General features: G+C 49.1%; 1 protein-coding gene across 1 annotated transcript in view; it reads right to left on the bottom strand.

Moving 5' to 3' along the window:
- Positions 1 to 5,546: 5,546 nt before the first annotated feature.
- The window catches only part of LOC126518254 (uncharacterized), a 32,434-nt gene continuing 14,999 nt past the window's right edge, over positions 5,547 to 22,981 (bottom strand). Inside the window, exons 5-8 of the mRNA XM_055064776.2 lie at positions 21,212 to 21,359; positions 15,805 to 15,987; positions 14,858 to 14,980; positions 5,547 to 5,886 (exon numbers count right to left, since the gene is read on the bottom strand). Coding sequence (XP_054920751.2) covers positions 5,716 to 5,886; positions 14,858 to 14,980; positions 15,805 to 15,987; positions 21,212 to 21,359 — 625 coding nt within the window. The 3' untranslated portion in view covers positions 5,547 to 5,715. The remainder of the gene's footprint in view (positions 5,887 to 14,857; positions 14,981 to 15,804; positions 15,988 to 21,211; positions 21,360 to 22,981) is intronic.

Genomic DNA, 22,981 nt, shown 5'->3' with positions numbered 1-22,981 from the left:
AGCTTCGTTCAGTGCGCCGCAAGCAAACGCCGCTAGTGACTCATTCATCATCATCAGCCTGGTTACGCCCACTGCAGGGCAAAGGCCTCTCCCATACTTCTCCAACTGCCCCGGTCATGTACTAATTGTGGCCATGTTGACCCTCCAAACTTCCTAATCTCATCTGCCCACCTAACTTTCTGTCGCCCCCTGCTACGCATCCCTTCCCTCGGAATCCTGTCCGTAACCCTTAATGACCATCGGTTATCTTCCCTCCTCATTACATGTCCTGCCCACGCCCATTTCTTTTTCTTGATTTCAACTAAGATGTCATTAAATCCCTTAATGTTACACCTATCATTCTTCCTTCCATAGCTCGTTGCGTCGTCCTCAATTTAAGTAGAACCCTTTTCGTAAGCCTCCAGGTTTCTGCCCCGTACGTGAATACTGGTAAGACACAGCTGTTATAAACTTTTCTCTTCAGGGATAATGGCAACCTGCTGTTCATGATCTCAGAATGCCTGCCAAACGCACCCCAGCCCATTCTTATTCTTCTGATTATTTCACTCTCATGATCCGCATGAGCAGTCACTACCTGTCCTAAGTAGATGTATTCCCATACCACTTCCAGTGCCTCGCTACCTATCGTAAACTGCTGTTCCCTTCCGAGACTGTTAAACATTACTTTAGTTTTTTGCAGATCAATTTTTAGTCCCACCCTTCTGCTCTGCCTCTCTAGGTCAGTGAGCATGCATTGCAGTTGGTCCCCTGAGTTACTAAGCAAGGCAATATCATCAGCGAAGCGCAAGTTACTGAGGTATTCTCTATTTACTCTTATCCCCAATTCTTCCCAATCCAGGTCTCTGAATACCTCCTGTAAAGATGCTGTGAATAGCATTGGAGAGATCGTATCTCCCTGCCTGACGCCTTTCTTTATAGGGATTTTGTTGCTTTCTTTATGGAGGACTACAGTGGCTGTGGAGCCGCTATAGATGTCTTTCAGTATTTTTACGTACGGCTCGTCTACACCCTGATTCCGCAGTGCCTCCATGACTGCTCAAACGCTTTCTCATAATCAATGAAAGCTATATATAATGGTTGGTTATATTCCGCACATTTTTCTATCACCTGATTGATAGTGTGAATATGATCTATTGTTGAGTAGCCTTTACGGAATCCTGCCTGGTCCTTTGGTTGACGGAAGTCTAAGGTGTTCCTGATTTCATTGACGCGACCTAAATCTGCGTCACTGAGTGTTGATTGTACCATGCCGTAGCCGTGTAGCCAGCGCCGTTACCTGTCTGGAACAGATAACGGTGAAACCGATTTCCATATTCGGTTTTTAGCCTAAACCCCGGCTCGATACTAAAAAAAATGTTACCTTTTTGTAGCACTATTGCTGCACCTTATGCTACAGCCTCGATAGGTCTCTTGTCGATAAGAGCAAAATATTACCGTTTTGTAGCACTTTTTCTGCACCTTATGCTACAGCCTCGATAGGTCTCTTGTCGCCAAAGAGCGTGCAGAATAACAACGGCATTTTTTCAAATCAACTTGTGTGCAATAAGTGGCGTTTTGTCAACTGCGTTCGCGGTCGCTTTCAAGGGCAAGCGCGCGACACCGTCACAGGGCCAGCTGCAAAAAAAAATTGGGCAGTGTAGAAACGCCGAATTAAGGTAGCGTACACGTATAGGAGCACCCGTGCGAAATTTCACGTTTGAAATCCGACCGGTAAAGTCACGAAAAGCTCCGCAATGAAGAAAAACGTCGCATTTTCGCTCGCCGGAGCTGATGCGCGCATCTCAGAGCGCGTGGCCCCATGGGATGACCTCCGAGATGAGGAGGCGCCTGGTAAAATCCTGGAGCAGGCTTGCTGGAAGGTACATCATAGCGACAGCCACTAAGTGTACGCGTCGTCTGCTTAGGTGCATTTTGAAGGCTGTTAAGACAACTTTGCAATTACTAGCCCTCTGGTGTTAACAAGGTTGCTTTAGTGGCATGGACTACTCATCTATAACAAGCCAAATTGCATAATTTAGTTGCATGCAGTTGGTCTTTAAGTGAAAAAATATGATTTGTTTAATTCATATAGCGCCGGTATCCACCAGGCTTGGTTACGAGCTTATTTGTTGAATAATACGAATATATCAACACACAAATTTTGGCTTATCGTTTTTTGCCAAGTAGTGATTTTAGCCCCGCGACCCCCCTAGGCGACGCTTTCACTTTTCTTAAAGAATGCAGTTTTTGTTTAGAGCCTGCTTGCGAGTATAGAATACATAACCAAGTTGGACTCATTTTCACCAATACACGCCTCCGAGGATCAACAAGCTTTTGGTGTCGTCATCCGTGGAATGCGAATGTTCGAGCTTCAAAAGCTTGTGTTGAGAGGCGTTTCCAGACTTGGCAAAAAAGAAAAGAGAACAGAACGGCCGTGTACCATGCATTGGGTGCACGTAGAAAAAAGCCCAGGAGGTCAACAATTCATCCGGAGTCTCCCGCTACAGCGTGCCTCGTAATCGTATCGTGGCTTTAACACGTAAAATCTCGGAATTTAATTTAATTTAATTTAATTGAAAGTATACAGCACACGACCAAGCTGGACACAATTTTATTTTGTCTGGAGACGCCTCTCAACACAAACTTTTGAAGCTCGAACATTCGCATTCCACGGATGACGACACCAAAAGCTTGTTGATCCTCGGAGGCGTGCATTGGTGAAAATGAGTCCAACTTCGTTATGTATTCTATACATGCAAGTAGGCTCTAAACAAAAACGGCATTCTTTAACAAAAGTGAAACGGTCGCCTAGGGGGGTCGCGGGGCTAAAATCACTACTTGGCAAAGAACGATAAACCAAAATTTGTATGTTGATATATTTGTATTAACAACGCCAACGCCACTACGACGCCACGTCGGCGGTTGTCTGTGCACTTGGGTCGTTCATTGACAGAGTTTCTTGCAAACTCCAACGAAAACGCTTAAACGGATTCCCAGAGCGCGTGGCATCCGCGTACTTTTCTTTATTGCGGCAGCAATTATATGGATACTCCCGACGGATTCCTGCCGTCTCCGTCGCCGTGAGGTTCCGTATGAAGTCCAAGGGCGCTAAAATCGTCGCAGCACGCCGTATGCTGTGCGTTCGAGCGAAAGCGCGCGAGTGTGAGCCGGCTATCTCGGTTCAGTCTCGCGCACGCAACGGAAAAAAGCGGGGAGGAAGCGCACCGCCTTCAGTCGCACGCAAGGCTTCGAGGAGGGGGGTGTGGGACTAGGGGCGTGTTCTACTCAGGGCGGCTCGGGCCGATGTATCTTGAAAGCCACCTACGACGGATGCAGAGTCCGCGCTGCGCTGCCTTTTCGCGACTTAGCTCGCTTTGACGCGAGCGGCTGCACGAAGGCCAATTCGCTCGATGCTGCTGCCGCGTTTCCTCACTGCAGCGTTTCGACAGTTACCTGCGGTCATCGAGCGGGATGTGTTCACGTGCGTTTGTGCGCACGTGCCAACATCCTTGTTAATTTAGTTAGCATGCCTACGTTTACAAGTTTCTACGGCCGATAAGAGTACTATCGTTACATCGTGTATACCTAGCTGCCCACCAAATTCCAATCGCAATGAATGATTCGCCTCTCGGGCGGAACTGCGACTTTTTTCCTTCAAGCGGATAGCTTTCGTTGCCTCTATCAGCCATTTGCGTGGTTCGCGGTCGGCGGTGGGCGGTCGTACTGCCTATGTAGGCGCCTGCTCTCGAGCGACGGGGTGGTGGAGTTTCGGAGCACTTTCGCAGCCGAATGATGGCCCGTGCTGCTGCTACACGAGCTTCTGGCTGTCTGAATGTTTAGATGCTAAACAGCCGCATTCCAGTGTGCGAACAGGAGCACCAGCACTGTGATCCACTTGTGAAACAGGAGCAGTTTGGCGACGCCGAGGCGCAAGCGACTGTAGTGCGAGCTGCACCAGCGCGAGAAAGCGGAGTGCGAAGGAAGTCACGTGACGCAAACGCGTCACGTCCTTTTATTTCGATGATCGGTCAGCGTAACACCTGACCTCTGCTTTTCATCATGTCATTACCGCCCCTAATGTGGTCATTTCCTCGTGAACAACAACTGACCCCATACTTTGCAACTTCGATAAATCAACAAGCAGTTGTCTTGCTTATGACACAGTAATATCTCACCATTGTCCGCCCACAATCTTATTTCCGCATGAATACAGCACCTGCCTACAAACTGCGACTTGTTCCATAACTTAGCGATACAAGACTACACCGGATTGAGGTAAACCAGAAATATAGCTTAAGTACATCATAAGAAGCCGACAAACACTGACACCAAGTACAACATGGGGGAAATTACTTGTGCCTAATAAATTAAATAGAGAAACGATAAATTAACGGAAGTGAAAGTTGATGAAAAAGCAACTTGCCGTAGGTGGGGAACAATCCCACACCCTACGCATTTCGCGTGCGATGCTCTACCAATTGAGCTACCGCGGCGCCATTTCCCCATCCACTTTCTTAGGTATTTATGTTTCCTAGAGGAACATTGGGAGTGTTAACCCAGCGCCAACACTCACAGACCTTGGCGGCGGATGTGGAACATCCTTTCTGCCGCAGGCGTAGTAGTAACTCTATGTATATCTTATGTATATATCACGTACAAGACCACTTACGCTGATGACTGCAGTGTACATACCGTCGTCGGCTGTCGGAAATCATTTAACTCATATGCACCGGGATATCTCGGCACCCTTCTTTCGCAGATATAACATATTCAGCCTTCCCAAGCGGTTAAGACATGACAATGTACGCAACCTACAAGACCCGCAATATCAGCATCGTCTTTTTTTTAATCATGGGGTTTTACGTGCCAAAACCCCTTTCTGATTATGAGGCATACTGTAATGGAGGACTCCGGAAATTTCGACCACCTGGGGTTCTTTAACATGCATCTAAATATAAGTACACGAGTGTTTTCGCATTTCGCCACCATCAAAATGCGGCCGCCGTGGCCGGGATTCGATCACGCGACCTCGTGCTCAGCAGCCCAACACCATAGCCACTGAGCAACCACGGCGGGTATCAGCAACGTTATACAGCCACGTGCTCTGCCTAGGAGACACGGCAAATGAGCTGTCTCTACCGATATACAGATCATCCATATAACTAACGTGAAGGCCAAGGACAACAGCCAAAGACATTACTCTATACGCTAAATAAAATGTCTTCTACAGAGTACACGGGACCGTTTCGGCCACGTCCCAAGGAGATTTGTTTCTTGCCTTTTGCTGCTTGTGTGATCTGCACTTTCGGGTAGGTGCTCTTCAAGTAGGGCACCATGCTTGCGTTAGCGACGCTTGGGCTCCTGTTCTCACGAGGTGGACGTACACGCGGCTATCAGTGAACCCCTCATGAATCGGTTATTACCACGCCCGGGCCTTTCGTTGATCTCCTCGCCATGGTTAAAATGGTTCCACAGGCTTAAATCCCTTAAAAAGCACCGCTGCTTGCTGTCAGCCATTCGGTCAGAGAGACTGATTTCAAAAAAGCACGGAATACATGGACGGCAGAAAATATAATATAGTTGGGTTAGGCTAAGTGACGACGGCGAAAAAAGAAATACAGTTTCCCAGGCGGTATCACTTTAACGCACAAAATGGGACAAGGCACACTGAAGCACTCCGCCCCTGGCGCCACACGGTCCGGAACTTCTCGCAAGCTGCATGCTCACGGCTCGGCGTCACGTTATATTGAGCGCTGTCTTGACAACTTGGATACGCCAAAATATTTCGCCCCTTTCACGACCGTCGAGACCGGTGCAGCTCTTGGTGGGGTCCCCGAGGTGGGCGTTCACCAGCAACAAGGACATGTCCGGCCGCAGGTCGGTGGAATTGAGGGCCAGTTTGAGGCACTGCGCGCGCAGCCGGAAAGGCACGTTAGGCAGCTAACCTACAGAACACAGTCTACCCGCCTGTCAGTCATGCATTTGAATGTGCGCCTGCAGGCTGGGCAATGCGTCGGCTAGGTTTCCATAGATCAGCGGCAACCAACAAGGGGCTTTGTGCAAAACATTCAAGAAAGAGGAGAACGTGATCTACCAGAGTGTAGCACAAACCTACAAAATACTCCCCATTAGGCTTTCCGAAAGAAAGCTTCCTCACCGACGAAAAAAAATGGAAGACGCTCAAGTTTCACATTTAAGAGTTGAACGCGATAGCATTAAAATATTCCTGACTGCTTCTAACGCTTCGCGGCAACTGCAGCTTATGTGACCGTAATGTTTACCGGGAAACGCTGGCGGCGAACGCTATGCACGAAGGCAACTTTCTGGTAGAAACGCAGCCCCTTGCGTGGGCCGCGATGCCGCAGAGGCAAGCGCCATCTGGAGGTATTGCAAGGAACCGGGCGCGCCGCTTCCACGGCCGGACTCGACTCCCTCGCTCCTCCACGCGGAGGAGAGAGTCGAGTCCGGCCGTGGCCGCTTCGTGCCCTTTCAGATTTCCGCGCGCCGCCACGCACCAAACTCGGAGAAGGCCGTCGTCGCTCTACGAATGACAGAAATGCTGGAAAATGGGTTTGTGTTTTGAGTTCCCGCGTAACAGAATTTTCTTTTCTTGTATACTCAATACAATCAAACGGTATCACGTCTGTAGGTTGTGTGTAAGTCGCACTTTACAATTTCTCTGATGTACTTTACCTTGAGAAATTCAATTCGTTCAATAACTTCCTTGCGCTGTACACGGAGGGCCTGTGTGGTTACGTATGCGTGGTTCGAAATTATTCTTGTCCATACAACGGTCGACGCTGGACGTGGGATGCCGACGCCGGATTTTCCGCGACACGGGGCCCTTAACGCTCTCGCGTTAAAGGTCGTCTCAGTACGGAGACTGAACTCTGACATAACGCCCATCTAGTATAGTTGCAACACGCTCGCAATTGGCCAACACGCTAGCGTATCGCAGATTGAGTCCGAGTTAATCACCATCCGACAGTAACGCGAACCGGCGACCCCACCGAGGAATTCTCGGAAAGAAAACATTGGGCCATTCCTCGACCTCTGCAACAGGATAATTCTTTTTAGACTGCGAAGCTTCCCGGATTAGAAGGCCGCACAGACATCTTTTTAGAGCGTAGCTCTTTAGCGCCCGTTCCTGCGTTTCGCGTCGCCATTGAACCTCGCCGTCGGCCTCACCATAACCAAGGTCATCATCCGCGCGCTCCTGCTGCTATCTTTTGCACGCGGCGTGAGTCTTGCTCTGCCCTTGTCCTCCAAAGCCGGATCACGTGCTCTCGCCTATCCTCTCGCCCCCCCTCCTCCGCCCAGCGCCCTTGCAGTGACTCTCGCCGCTACCGTCCATTCCGCCATCGCCGTTCCTTCTCCCGCTGTCGCGGCACTGCCGCGGTGCCGGCGGCGGGCGCTCCTTGCCGCGCGTGATCCACGGCTCTCCACTCCTCCGTCTCTGCGTCGCGTGGCCGTACGGCTCTCAGCCGTGTCTCTAGCTTCCCCGTTTGCGGGCAGCGTTCCTCAGTGACATTTGTCGCCTCTGGCAGTGCTTGCGCCTCGCTGTCCTTTACCCGCCTCCACTGATGCCCTATACCTCCCCTTACCTGGCGCAGCATCGTTGCGGTGACTCGAAAGAGTTAAGTATAAACCCCATGCAAGCGATCTTCCGCGCGACAGCGACAAGCGACGCCCTGTAGATGGCTGTCGCGTTCGCTACGTCGCCTACAAGTCGTACCCCCTGCGAGCGATGATTTCGAGCGATATCTCCCCATTGTTGCCGGTACGAGGGTAGCAATATAGGCGCCGAAACTAGCGTGGCCGGTGCTTTATTAAATTAAGTTGATGTGTTTTACTGTAAAAAGCAGCATAAAATATTTCTGAAAGTCTTCCAGTAGGTTCTTACCTTTGCACGTGTAAAAATTCAATCGTTTTTTTGTTCGTTCCGTGCGACAATCGGAAGTGCTTGAATTATCCACATCCAGTTCTGGCTTCGCGCTATTGCCTAGTCACTCATAGCATTTCCGGGCGTCGAGCGACAAATTCTAGAGTTGCAGAACCGAGCGATCACGCTACAAGACCGAGCGATCTGTTCAAGCGACGGCCCGATCCCTCGCCCGAAGCCGTCGTTCGTTGCTGTCGCGCACAAAATCGCGCTCATGGGGTTTAAGCTTATAGCGCTTCGTCCCCTCACTTCTACTTCCCTCCCCGACCTTGTGCAGCCACACTGAGGCCTGTCTGTGAGCGAATGAGTGTGACCGCTTATCAATACCCCCCGCCTCCCTCTTCGCGGCGGTGACCCACTACAATATGGCGCGATGGCGCGTCCCCGCAGCGCCCGCTCGATAGAGGCGGATCGCGGTGTGTTCTGCCCAATCCGAAACGCAGAACCGCCTCCGTTCGGCACTGCGTGTTCTCTATGCGGCTGCCTGTTGCTGCAATAAGGCAGCAGCTGCGCTCAAAGATCGCATTACCAAGGAGTGTAATCGTCGGCCAATTTTTCTTTTCTTTCTACTCACCGGCAAAACACTTTCTTTTTCTCTTTTACAACTTCCCCCTTGCGTATTGTGGCGAAACTATGATAAGAGCGCGTTAAGACGTCCCCAAAGGCGCATTGAGGCATATTGGCTCCATGTAAATCACGCGTGACGTCAAGGCTTAAATCTTGCTAAATAAACTTTTTTACCGAAGAAGCGTTGCAGAGTGGAGCTACGAATGCACAGGGAACAAATAATTATTGGAACTGTGTCGCCATCTAGCATGCACTGTTTGAATGACAAATGTCGCCTCCGAGATCTCGGAAATTACTATAACACTAAAGAGGCCTCAGTAATAGTTGCTGACGCTAACGCTTGCGGCAACAAATACAACCTGCTATACTGAGTAACAGTATCTTTTTAAGATTGTGAAGCAAGGCAGCAAAGTAAGAAATAAAGTACATGTGCGTCTTAATGCGACGACTAAAGATATTGAAGGGAAAGTCGCAAAAGCAGGACAAGAGACCTGACACTTTGATTTGTTAGGTGCAGTAACATCTGTACATGCCGTGTAGGTGACGTTTCTGATACTTTTGTCTTTCACTGAACCTGCATACGGTGCAGCCTATGAAACGGTTCTATTTGTCTCCTTCACATACTACGCCTCTGCCCCTTCCTCCCCCTAACCCTTACATGCACTGCTTGTACATCGAAGTTAGTCGATCCAAAACACCAGGACCTTTTTCTTCCAGCCTAGACTCTCAAGCTCGTGCTCGCTCTTTCCATTGCCTAAGAAGTTGCAGTGATGCTGTCGTTGGTAAAGCTCACGAAGGGAAAGAATGCACAAGCTTGAACACGGCTCGGTGTTCTTCCTAGCACTTCCCGGCAAATCATACCGGGCAGAAGGTATTCGTTCAGCTGCTCTTCGACCTCGTGCTACTTCCTTCCCTTAAATCCTCAGAAGCATGCGTCATAGCAAGCAAAACCCACGACGAGTCGTTCGGGGCATTTTCATCAAAACGTCGCTCTCTGCCAGGAGACGAAGATGCGGTGAAATCTCGAACTTCGCCAATGGTCAACCTGAACCTCAATATGTACAAAACGTAGCGCGCTTGCGAACCGTGTTTTTTCGTACTCCCAAATCGCACGCCTTGGTGAATTTAGAGGTTCCACACATATAGAGCCATCAATAGGATGACAAAAGTAAACTTTCGCGGCCACGCTATAAGATGACCCCGCGATCACGCGGCCACAGAACGTACCGCAATGCTCTGCCAGTTGACAAAGAGAAAGCATTCCTTCGTCTCAATAGCAGAGAAAGGTAGAGAAGCATTCAAGTTTCTCCGGTTTGGAGAAAACAAAAGCAGTGTCTTTCTCAGAAGAGGAGATTCAGCAATGGAGAATGACGGGAGTGCCATTCGGATCAACATGTAGCCCCTCTCTCCTGACGGCGACTATGCTCCACCATCTAGAGAGTGTGCCTTCAAGCAAAGTAAGTAGCGCGAGACTTCTCCGCAAGCCGTTCTACGTGGATAACCTAGGGGCTCAAGCAGACTCAGACGATAAAGCACTTCAAATAGGAGGCAAGAAGAGCGCTACGTAAATGGGCGACGAACTCAGATGACCTGATACACTCCTGGTGACCAGCTCAGATAGGCGAGGAACAGTCGGCACCGGAAGAACTGTCTGTCCTCAAAGAGAAAAGCGTGAAAGTACTTGGAATTGCATTGAAACCACACACGTGTGCTCTCCCACTGTCTTGACAAACCTCGACTTTATGAAAGAACAGTCCAAGCGTTTCGTGCTTCAGGCTGCTTCACGGATGTTCGACCCAGTGGAGCTTGCTGCGTCATTTACCATTGCCATCAGGATCTTCCAGAAGTTATGTACACGTGGAATAGGTTCGGAGAAGCGGCCACCACAAGGTATACAAGTAGAATGACATGTATTGGTGTGCCAACTATCATTATTGAAGGGCGTTTTCCTTATGCGCTATCTTGAAAGCAAAACCCCATTTCCCAGAGTGTTACACGTGCACTTATCTTGCGATGCAAGCCCTCCGGCGTACGGCGCAGCTCTCTACGTCGTACCGAGCGGCTCAGTGACCCCCATGTTGCTTATCAGCAAATCACAAGTCACACCTAACAAGACAACGACACTACCCCGGCTGGACCTCCTAGAAGCCTCGATCAAAGGAAGGCTGCTCAGTTAAGTCTCAAGTGCCCTCGCTCACTTCGAGTTCCAATGTACACTGTGGTCCGATTCCATAGTCACGGTGTCGTGGGTAAAAGGCGACACAGCGAAGCGGAAGCAATTTCTGTCGAACAGAGTGAAAATTATCAGACATAAAATTTCCCTATGTGGAGCTGTTGTCCAGGAAAGGAGAATCTAGCCGACATGCTGATTAGTGGAGTTTCTGTGGATAGGTTACCGTCTAATTGTACGTGGTGTCTATAACAGGATTGGCTATGCGAGTCTAAAAACAGATGACTTCGAACACCCGCTTGAAGTGGCGCCAAACGGAACATGAGCAATTCGCCACGTTTTAAACTTGTCCGAAGCGTTCCAATAGGCCGCCCCAAATACTTGAAAAACCCGAAGGCACCGCGATCTTTCTCTGTTATATATACATTAAACAATGCATTCTGGATCTCAGCGCTCAGTTCTACTCGGAATCATCGCAATCTCAGAAAAAGCGCCAGGACGTTCGAGTAAGTTGACGTCTTTGTCAATACATTCGCTCAATGACATACGGCCAGCTGCAGAAGAAGCATCGCAGTGCGAAGCTTTGTTGTGAGAATCATTGGGGTGCCACAAGAAAGTGCTAGGTGCGCCATGTAGTAAAAATGTATTCGGTGGTCACGTAAGCCTTGGCTCTCAGCATCAACCTCAGCTCCTCCTTATTCAGCAGCCGTCGTACTAACGCGTTTAGTTACCTCCACGCTTCGCGACGGTTAACTACGATGTTTCCGGTTTAAAAGGCAAAAAAATAACTGCATAGCGTTCCCCAACACTCGTGATAAAAGATTTGAATTCGCCAAGTGAAGTTCATTTCTGTGGTGGGTCGTAGTCACTCCTGATTCCAACGTTTTCTAAAGCGCCAGAACGGGTTGAGATGTCGTCATCACAGCTTCGATTGTTGGGCGTACAACTGGTCGCCCAACTGACGTATCACACAGATCATGTTGGCTTGAGAGTACGTCTTCTGCTGCTTTGTCTGTAGACCCTTAAAAGTCCAACTGAACATTCCGATCGTCCCTGCAAGAATCGAGTTTATCTGAGATTTGACTTCAGTTCTCAGAATCCGTCACATTTGGTCTGCTCCAATCCGCAGTCCAATATCTTGCAATCATACTTTGTAGCATACTAGTTGGTTCATACTTGAATTATTAACATGCTGCGCAATATAGACAAGAGAAAAAGAAGACTTCTTGTGCTACTTGCGTGCACGTTAATAATTAGGTAGTCCAAGGCTGCCATCTCAATTCACAGCGAACTTGTTCAAATCAGCATGATTTATGTCGGCATGCTCAAGCTTTGTGCAAAGAGCCAGCTCAGCCAGATGCATTTCAGTTTCTTGACCGTTGTTTGAAATCTCAACAACGCCAAAAATAGAGTGTGACCTATCGAACAGTCTTTACAGCTTCGAACGAACGGTCCAATATTATCTGCTTCTTGAAGTTTGAATGTTCCTCAACGTGTTCGTGGACAACATAACTTCCCCTACAACGGACAACTTCATCTCCTTGAAAAAGTCTTCTCTCAAAAAACTCAGTTGGCTTCTTCCGTCAATTAGAGAAAACTACGCCGCTATGTGCAGAGCGATGGCGCATCGACATTCTCGGCGTTGTCATCAGGCATTGCTTCTGCACAGCACGAATTTTCGATGCATGAAGTCTTTGTGTGATTCTTCGATGGCACCAAACAAAGAGAAGTTGCATGACTCCATTGACAATTGGAGCATAGATGCGTCTATGGGACGCCCTTACACGGTAAGCCTTTAGGGTACAACGGAAGCAACACTGCAGATGGCAACGAATCTGCTCTTTTGGTCAGTCGATAACGTGTATTCGCAGTTTTCAGAAATGAGCTGCACACGTTTGTGAAATCAACACATTTGCTACGAACGGTGCTTCGCCTTATTTTGAATAGACAGACACATTGTCTGACACATCTCGACCTTGTTTAGTTGAACCCTAGTCACGGAAAGATTCACTGCGCTTAAAAACGCAATCATCCAAGGAACGAGTTTTTTTCCTGTCTCGCTGCCTCCAATTGAACAAACGAGATCAATCCTTGAATTTTTCCACCAGTCGTCTTCTGCAGCATTCGAGGCATTGTTGTCACAATGACTTCGATGACACGAAACCACCAGAGCTGACGGAAGATGTCTCAGCACTATGCATATCAGCATATATGCATATGATGTCGTGGTTACCTTAAGACCTTTCACTCCTCTTACAACACTTTAAAGGACGTCACAGAGCGCCATAACTGACGTCGCTCTCAATGCAGGAACAGCGAATGACGAATGAAAGGCAGCAAGCAAACGCAACCAACTGTTCCAGCTCGATGCCAAACGCGTCACATCATGCTGTGGACCACATGTCCACCGCATCTTCGTAATAGACCTCAGACACCTGCAGGCTGGCAATGGCTGCAAAGGTAGTGTTCATGATAATCATCATGAAACCATCAAGCTGAATGAAAGACCGATGTCAATGACGGTTTCACACTTCTCGCACAGCGGTAACCATTTTCTAATGACTCCACAAGACACCTTAGTAGCTTAGGTCCAGCCGATCGAACATTTGTCTGCGGCGCTACAAAAGAAGCTTCCTTGGGGTCATACGGTGACGTCGCTGACGACGAAAGAAAGTAGTAATAGTCTCTTTGGTAGTCTTTAAACGCCATGGAAGTTGCGGCTCCGGCTTCATAAGGTAGCGCGATTTCAAGACCTCTCACAAAGGGTTCCACAGAAATCAAAAGTTCAATCACTGCTGCAATAGCATGGCACTCAGCTTGGTAAGTCTAGAGTCAGTGTCGAGCGTTCTCTTCGTTGACGCATTTCGTGAGCAGGCTTCACTGGGCCGATCACTTGGGTTTGAGTCGATCCATTCGTAGATCCCTGGAGTTGTCGCAAGGTCCGAGAACGGTAGTGAGGGCAATTCGGCGCCAAAACACTACTAGGAAAAAGAAAAATCTGCACGTCTCTGAGCAAGCAGAACTGGTAACTTCATTTTCTTTCTGTTCTCCTTAGCTCGCGCGATCTTCCTTGTTGCCCAACAGTCTTCATGCGCACTTTTGCGCGAGAGGGTGCGTCATCTCTGCATGACGACGCCAGCAACCTTTCTTTAGTGTTCCTTCAGACCACCGGTACGTCGTGGCGTTTAAATTATGGCATCTGTACATAAAACGCCTGCCTACGTATTTCCAAGGTAAATAATAGATATACAACCAAGGGCCTGACATGAAAAGTTCACTAAATATATTTTCTGAAACGCTTTAGACACTTCCGCTGGCCGCACGATCTCTTGACAACAACAACAACAAAAATCGTCCCCATTCGCTCTACGACGGGCGCCGCACCAAGTATTGCGGCGCAAGCGCAATCAGTGCCAGAGGCGCAGTTAGCTGTGCGTCGTCTGCTAAGATTCATCCCACTTTGCCGCGAGCAGCGAAACCTAGATTGCGCTCTTCCCTTTGGAGTACACAAACACTGTAGCGATGGTGCGTCAACGGGTAGTATTCTAAATCAGCTGTCAAAGCACATGGCATGCTGTACACCTAAAATATTTAACTGCGCCTTTTACCACTAAATGGTCCCTTTTGTCAGAGATGGTCGATTTCAGAATTCGCTTGCTAAGGAAGTAAAAAATCACACGACAAACAAGGCATACTTATAAATCTATGCTTGAGATTTATTATATGGAAAATACGAAGAAACCCAGACCACGGCTGCAGATGAAGCTTAGATGAAGGTCTCCTTCCTTTCGAGCACCATGGCTACAGTATTTCGTACCAGAGCGCGTGTGGCGAAGTGGCAGGAACCGTAGCTGACGACGCGCTGCTAACTGCGCCTCTGGCGCTGACTGTGCTTGCGCCCCAAAACTTCTCGCGGCGCCCACTTGGTAGTCCGATGAGTGCGGCCACGCGCGTTGTGTTACCTCTTAACAGTGGCCGCGCCTGTACATGTCAGGGCCGCAACGCGGTCTCGTTGGCATTTGTCACTCGCGACCGCACGTAATCCGCCATGTCACTCAACTTCCGCGTCCTTCTGCGTTTATCACGTCACGTGACACCCGTCGTCTGCCACTCCGAAGAACCCAAAGGCGCGCACACAAGCATAGAGAAAAAGAAAAAGAAATATTCTTCGCGTATGCGTTACATGTGCACCGGCTTACCTTTCTTTTGAGGGTGTCTTCGCTCTCGAAGAACATGGCCTTCTTATTATCGCCTCTCACTTGTGCCACGTTGACGTCTTCGAATAGCTCAACTCGCCTCTGCAGGAAATCCGCCTTGCAAGGCTGAAAAAGAACAGCCGAGTAGCGATTACATTTGGCCCGATCTTCGTCGCTTGAAACGTGCAGCTGCGGCTTAAACAGGCAAAGTTCAGTTTATCTCTGGTTGCCTCGAGCGTACAGAAAATCACAACGCATGGCCGCTCGCTCCACCAAAATGTCATGCCGATTCAATCTTCGTCGCGTCAACGCATAGGGGGCGTCGATGAAATTTGGAGGCTGCTTTAGCAACAGCCACGCAGCGTGGCCCGTAAGCTTCATCCCAGCGTCGTTGATGCCGCATTCTGAGCTGCAAATAACGACCTGACGCAACAGCTGTGGCGATGGCCGTGCACTGCTAAGCTCGAGGTCGCGGGCTCGATCACGGCCGCGGCGGCCACATGTCGATCCGGGGCGAAAAGCAAGAAAGCGCCGCTGTCCCCAGATTCGATGATGAGCAACCGCTGCAGTGGCCGCAGTACATTAGTGTCCACTGCATGCGGGACAAAGGTGTAACCGAGTGATCTCCAAGCGCCTTTCAGTCAACTCCAATTCAACCTCCACCCAGTCTCCAATCAAATCTGCAATCCAGCTTCGCTGGAAATCGGACTGTCCTTCTGCAAGGCGACGTAAGCTTGGGAGCTTTCTTTTTTCTTTTCACGGAAACGGCAATTTCGATTACACCGGTATACGGTTTGTATCGCCTAATAGGAAGCTACACACTTGCTTCAGCTGCGACCCAGCCCATATTGAGCAAATCCCCTCGTAAGCATTTGGGAAGCGGTACAAATTAGCAATTCGCAGGTTGGGAAGTTGAACTCGCGGGCGGGGAAAAAATATGATAGACTTACCGCTACGTCCAGGCTGGTGACGAAGAGCACGGTGCACTCAGCGTTGACCATATCGGCCGTGACGATGTTGCCTGGATAAGCCTTCTTCAAAGTGTACACGAGTGTGCCGAGCTCAAAGGAAAGACCCATCTTGGTGTCGGCTGTGTACCGAACGCTTCTGCGCATCATATGTGCAATCCTTCTCTGCGCGCAAAATGTAGACATCAGAATTACTGAACAAGACACAAAGAAGGCGATGGCTATACAAGGCATCTGCTGGCGTAGAACAGAATGTATGCATTAGCTCAGGACTTTGCACATTTGAACAACGATTTCGTAAAACTGTCGTTATGGCAGCTACGTCTGCATTGCAATACGAGCTACAGCAAGGTGGCTGCCTAGCAAAGATGGGGAAACTAGCTGTCCCGGCTGAGTACGGGAACACATTGAATGTTCATACGTGGAGTGAGTAGTGTTACGATCGGCCAGATGGTGCAGTGATCTTCTAGCCTCTCCTAGCCCTAGCTCACTACGACGAATCGCTTTGTAAAGCTGACACTGCCTCTCTCACGGACACACTATCGGCGCCCGCAAGGCGAGAGTATTGTTAGCTGGTTCACTGTCGCCTTCGCGGACCAATCACAGCAAGAAAAACCCCTGGAAAAGGGTGTTTCACGGCGTTCCCTCACGGATCAAGGTAACCACCGGGGTCGTTTCACAAACGCCCCAGCTAACTGCGGGGTCATCCCAGCAAACAAGACGCGCCAGATTAAGTTAAGCGTGACAACCTTTGTCTACGAAGCCCCCCACCCCTCCTCCTTTCTGTCTGTTCAGTGAAACAAACATGCGTGAGTCAGTCTGTGAACCCTCGTCCTCAACGAGGGTCCTTCGACAACTTTGGACGCTTCGATTAGACCAAGATTGAACTGCATTTTCCCTGGCCTAGAGATCTAGGGAGGAGGGAGGGGGCTCTAAGCAGCCGTTTTGAGCTCCTCGAGGTGCTTCACTTAAGTCATGCTAGACTAATGAGATGTAACGTTCTCCGCTCTCAATGTAGATACTCTAAATAGACGCGGTACCCCTCGTTCTCGATGCGAACATGTTGCTCCCTTCAACAACGTCCTTAGCGTGGATGAGTCGGACGACGGCATGGGCCAGGTACCCCTTTTGACATGCCCCACCCCAGAGCTTACAGTGGGTGCAGGAACACATCGGTCAAATGTTAAACAGAACCGTTTCAAAACGCATGAACGCTGCGTTGCTATGACGGCTGATCAGTGACGAATCTGAACGGAACTTGATTGTTAAAAACTGAAAGGTCAGCTCCATGTCGCTGGGCCAGCACTGTGTTCAGAGCACTATGCATCTTTGGAGCACGATGCACGTCGTGCGACAACACGTAACAATCACGTGGGGAAAACTCCTTAGAAGAAAGAAACGTTGTGGACAGCGACCCCCGCCATCACTGGTGCCCAGTTTGAAGCGCATGCCGACACCAAAGTTCACACCGACGCAAAGGAGTTAGTGATCCCCTACGCAAGTTGCTCTAAAACGAACGTCGAGGCCAACTATACAAAAACGAAAAAAAAAGAATCTAGGTAATACCTTGAGGTCGTCTAAGAAACGTCAAGTCCATCCTTCGTCCATATACCTGCACGGTCGGCTGTCCGAGCATTATCTGTGCTAAGCTTGGCAATAAAAAACAAATCAGCCTCGCCACCTCATACAATGGTGCATGAGTGTAAGATTTTTTTTTTTTACGAGACTGTAGACTTCTCTCCGCTGTGGACTTTAGTCAGTAAAGCGGGCAAGACGAGAATTGTTTGTTGGGATCGATCAGTGTCAGTATATACAGGTCCATTACATTACACTTAAGCACATCATGAGCACTGAAGCCGCTTCTAATTCGAGCATACTTCTTTTACACTAAATAGTAAATCTGCCTCGTGTAACGCCTACTGTTGACATATAATCATATTAAATTAGTCTGCTGAATTTTTCCGAGCATTTATTCCGGAACGACTACTTCAGTAATAATGAAGTGACCCCCAAACATGACGACCACTGCAAACTAAGCAAGCAACAACGCGCCAACTACATGGTGAACCTATTCCGTGCCACGCTATTTTCTCGGACACTGACAAAAAAGTGAATTTTTCTTGTGTTCAACATGTCTTACTTCCCAAAAAGAAGATAAATTGGCATCAGCTAGCATTGCTCCATGAATTGAAAAGGCACACAGAGCACTCAGACGAACTTAGGCTCGTCCACAGCATTGTAAGAGAAGTCAAAATGCTGTCTGCGAGCTGAGCTCCTGTTCGGCCGTCTTGACCAAAATCGTGTGGACGAAGTGCCTTGAGAGGTGGCCCTCCTCTAATCTTCGCCCCGAGGCTCAGAAAATTTCCCTGTCAAGAAATATCTTCAGCAAACCAACTGTCGTGTGCATTTGTAGTGCCGTCATCGTCCCGGGCAGACTTACAAGACTACCATGTTGAACTGCGCGATAGGATACTATTGGCCTCGCGCAAACACTCTGGCTTAAACATACTGTCTCCCATGCCTCTGCGATTCGCCTCGGGCCGGTAAACTGCGAACGCTACAATTCAGCAGTTTACTAGCTTGAAAATGACGAGAGGTTAAACCCCGCACTCTGGAATGTTCCGGCACTCCACACTTCACCTCGACTCGAGAAAGTGGATGGCAGCTTTGCCTCTCGACAGGAGTCATAACTGCGCTTCACTGACACCTCCTGGCAATTCTTGAGAGGCGTAATGTCTTCTTCAGTCGATGGGTGGCGCTGTCCTCAACTCGGTGGAGTTGAGGTAGAGTTTCCAATCCAGGGTTCTTTAAGGATACGGGCTTAAGTTCTCGTTACGTGGTGGCGCTGGCATCGCGCACCTCTAGACCGTACGGCGCCCGCATCTTAGCTCTATTTGATGCAGGACAAATTCAATCCGTGGCTGTATGGAACAGTTTACAGCGCCACTGCACGGACGCTGCCATAATTTAGCACGTGACCACGCCACCATTGACCGCCTTCTGGCGTCCATTTTCCGGTAGCGGACGACTTGCTGCGTGAATGCAGAAAAGGACCGTTTTCGCTTTAAAGAGGACATAATACACGCCAGTGATGCAACGTTGTCAACGGAAAGGGAAAACGGAACTTTAGTGCTGCTGAGAATTTGCGCATAGCCCTATTTTATCCTGATGGCGGTGAGCGCGAGCGCTCCAAGTCGGCGCATGGACGTGACAAAGAGCGGAAGCTGCGGCGAGCGAATTCGCCTTCGTGCTGCCTGTCACTCCAATGCTAGCCATGTTGAAAAAAACGCCCACGAAGGCATCAACTATCTCTGGTGGCGCAGCCTTTGAGCGCATCACTGACGACCTCCCTCATCCGCCACAGCCGGAGTACAAGAGGAGATGCGCACTAACTTGCCCCCTTTCCCTACCCTTCCAAGCTAGTGCACTTGTCACCGCTCCACACCCCTTGATGCACGCGCGACAAGACTGAGCCGCTTCAAGCCACCATCTTCTACCTTACCTTCACGAGCTTTCCGTCGCACCGACAGCATACGACGCATGGCCGGCTTGTTATTTGACTTTGACTTTATGCGAAAGAAACCTCACAACGATGCCGATGGTGGAAATTCGCTTTGAGTGTCTATATATAGTTGCTGCTGAAATAAAACGACCTTCGAGCATCAGATCGCTTGCAAAATATTGCTCAGGTTTAAGAGCGTGGAATTCCTAAATCAGACGTAGCTAATCTGTGGTCATCGACTCGTGCACCATGAAGCAGACATGCACGTAGTAGAGCGTCACGTTCGTTGAACGACCACCCTGCGGTAACCAAGTGGGTGTGGCATTGCGCTGCTGACCTCGAGGGCGCGGGATCGAATACCTAAAGAGGCGGCCGCATTTATGTGGTGCGAAATGCAAAAAAGAAGCTCATGTGCCGACCATTAGGTGCACGTTGAAGAACTCCAGGTGGGGAAAATTATTCCAGAGTCCCCCACTACGGCGTTCCTCATAATCATGTGCTGGTTCCGGTGCGTACATTACCACATAATTTAAATGTTTTGCGTTGATTGGCGAAGTAGTCTACAGGTGTCCTTTGTCAGTATTAGTCCATCGCTTTAAATAATCCAAATATCGGGAGATCGACCAAACAATATGTTGTTTGAGTAGATCGAGACAACAAATTCGCGTGTTGCATAAGCCATCATTATCATAATCATCATCAGCCTGGTTGCGCTCACTGCAGGGCAAAGGCCTCTCCCATACTTCTCCGACTACCCCGGTCATGTACTAATTGGGGCCATGTTGTCCCTGCAAACTTCTTAATCTCATCCACCCACCTAACTTTCTGCCGCCCCCTGCTACGCGTCCCTTCCCTTGGAATCCAGTCCGTAACCCTCAATGACTGTCGGTTATCTTCCCTCCTCATTACGTGCCCTGCCCAGGTCCAATTCTTTTTTCTTGATTTCAACTAAGATGTCATTAACTCGCGTTTGTTCCCTCACCCAATCTGCTCTTTTCTTATCCCTTAACGTTACACCCATCATTCTTCTTTCCATAGCTCGTTGCGTCGTCCTCAATTTAAGTAGAACCCTCTTCGTAAGCCTCCAGGTTTCTGCCCCGTACGTGAGTACTGGTGTGACACAGCTGTTATACACTTTTCTCTTGAGGGATAATGGCAACCTGCTGTTCATAATCTGAGAATGCCTGCCAAACGCACCCCAGCCTATTCTTATTATTCTGATTATTTCAGTCTCATGATTCGCATCCGCGGTCACTACCCGCCCTAAGCGATAGGTAGCGAGGCGCTGCAAGTGGTAAGTACCCTTACCACTTGCAGCGCCTCGCTACCTATCGTAAACTGCTGTTCTCTTCCGAGACTATTAAACATTACTTTAGTTTCCTGCAGATTAATTTTTAGACCCACCCTTCTGCTTTGCCTCTCCATGCCAGTGAACATCCATTGCAATTGGTTCCCGGAGTTACTAAGCAAAGCGATATCATCAGCGTATCGCAAGTTACTAAGGTATTCTCCATTAACTCTTATCCCCACTTCTTCCCAATATTATTCCCAATTCTTGCCACATAAGACGAGGCAGGCTTATTTAACGACCGTTAACTATACTACGCAGAAGCAGTCTCGTCTATGTGTTAGCAGGCAACGACTGCAGCTGCGGCTTTCCTGCATCACAATCATGTGCGAGAGCTTCCGCTTGGCATCTGTATTCCTCCCTACAGACGGCAGCAATTACGGTCCATTCTACTATTCGGTAGAAAAGAATATTCGACAACATCGAATATTTGCTCCTGTATCGCGCACGAATGTAGAGACTATTGGGATTTTCGCGCGCCCCTACTTTGCTTTTTTTATAGATGGTCAAGTTTTTCGTAACGGAAGCCCGTTACTCACGATGGAAGGTGCCCGGTCGGCGTCCCTGAGAGCCGATGCCTTGAACAAGCTCGTGTCGAAAACGGAAGTTGGGTGGCTGTAGCATACTCCTTGTCTATGAATCCACCCCACAGAACTGTAGACGATGACCGTGTCCGCCACGTGGTTGCTGTAGCAAATTGACGCGCCATACGCCATTTTAAACGATGAGCTTTGCAGGAAAGAATTTTGTTTATGAATGAGACAGTTCGTATCCACGCACAGCCAACCAAGAAAGTGCGTCAGACGACGCGATGTCGTTGGCAGGAGTTTGTGTTTTGACAAAGGTCGTTGCCTTCGCCAAGGCGACAACGCTGGCAACGTGCAGTTGTTCCTTCACGGACACTAGTGCGCATCGCGAAACGCTTGTTTCGCCTACGAAACATTCCTTGTTTGACCACCCGTTCACTTTCTGTAAAGCGTATTTACGACTGATCCACACTCCTGAAGGCAATGCAACACAGCCATGGTGCCCAGGTAAGAGGAATAACAGAAACACAGCGCTTGCCTCTAAGATCCAGAAATATGTTGTGCTTTGTGATGCAGTTTCAGGGTGAAGAACAGCTCAAAAGGAAATATAAATGAAGCAAAAGCAACAGGCGAATGTATTACGAAGAACAAATTGTGGAATGATTCGCACACGCAAAGATTCTTATGAAAAGGTTCACGCAAGGCATAATTTCAATGTCAAGGTCAAGTTCTGGCACTCCCAGATGCGGACCGAGATAGGCGCCTACGAGTGATTGAAAGATGTAATTTAATCGGGCTCATCCAAGTCGTTTTGCGGAACCATGCTCGAACGCACCTAAACTCTGTCCCGAAGTTATCAGATTATGGTGCTTTTCATTTAAGCAATTGAAATCCATTTTTGGGGTTTCACATGCCGAAACGACTGGATGGTTATGAGAGGCGCTGTTCTGTGGGGCTCCGGAATAATTTTGACGAGGCAACTGAAGTTGTTTAAAGTAGAGCGCCCCTCCCCCCATTGCATGGACATTCCTGCACTCCACTCTCATAGGGTCGAGGAAGTGTCGCGAAAGGGTAAATAGTTGTTAACCCGAGTATAGCGTGAAACTTCAAAGGAGAGCTTGCTTTCTTCAAAAAACCCGTATCGGTGTCCTTTGTAGCTTGCTGCTACATTCTCGTGGATCACAATATTACCTTTCATGACAATTCCTCCACCTTGTGAGATAACGCTGAAGTGTTTGCCATATTCAGTGTCACTGTGCTCCGACGTGTCGAATAATTAGCCCTCGAAGAGCGATCCCTGGATAGGCGTCGTATCAAAGTTTAGATAGCGGACCAGGATCAATTTTCCCCCAACTGCGAAGCTTTCGTTCTGGAAAACGCGTATGGGTTTCATTGTAGCTTCGCGCTACATTCGGTTGCACGACAATTTGCCCATTCACTTCACCGCTTTGATGTCAACACATTCTAGCCATCCGTTGAATGTTCTATTGCGATAGCAGTTACGTGGACACTCCAGGCGCATTTTTGCCGTCGTCGCCGTCGCCGTGACGTTCTGCATAAAGTTCAAGGGTGATGACGTCGCGTCACGCTCCGTAAGCTGTAAGCTGTGTGTGCAACTGAAAGAATTCAAGGGCGAGCCGACGATGGTAGCTCAATCTCGCGCGCGCGGGAAAGGAAAGTTGGGACGAAGGGCGCAGTCTTCCGCCGCATGCAATTCAACGGGGGGAGGTGGGGGGGAGGGATCTGCTCGGCGACGTATCCTCATGGCGCAGCCGCGCTGTT

The sequence above is a fragment of the Dermacentor andersoni genome, chromosome 11, assembly GCF_023375885.2.
Source record: "Dermacentor andersoni chromosome 11, qqDerAnde1_hic_scaffold, whole genome shotgun sequence".
Taxonomy (NCBI): Eukaryota; Metazoa; Arthropoda; class Arachnida; order Ixodida; family Ixodidae; genus Dermacentor; species Dermacentor andersoni.
The sequence above is the reverse complement of the archived record's forward strand: the minus strand, read 5'-3'. Positions and strand labels throughout refer to the sequence as shown.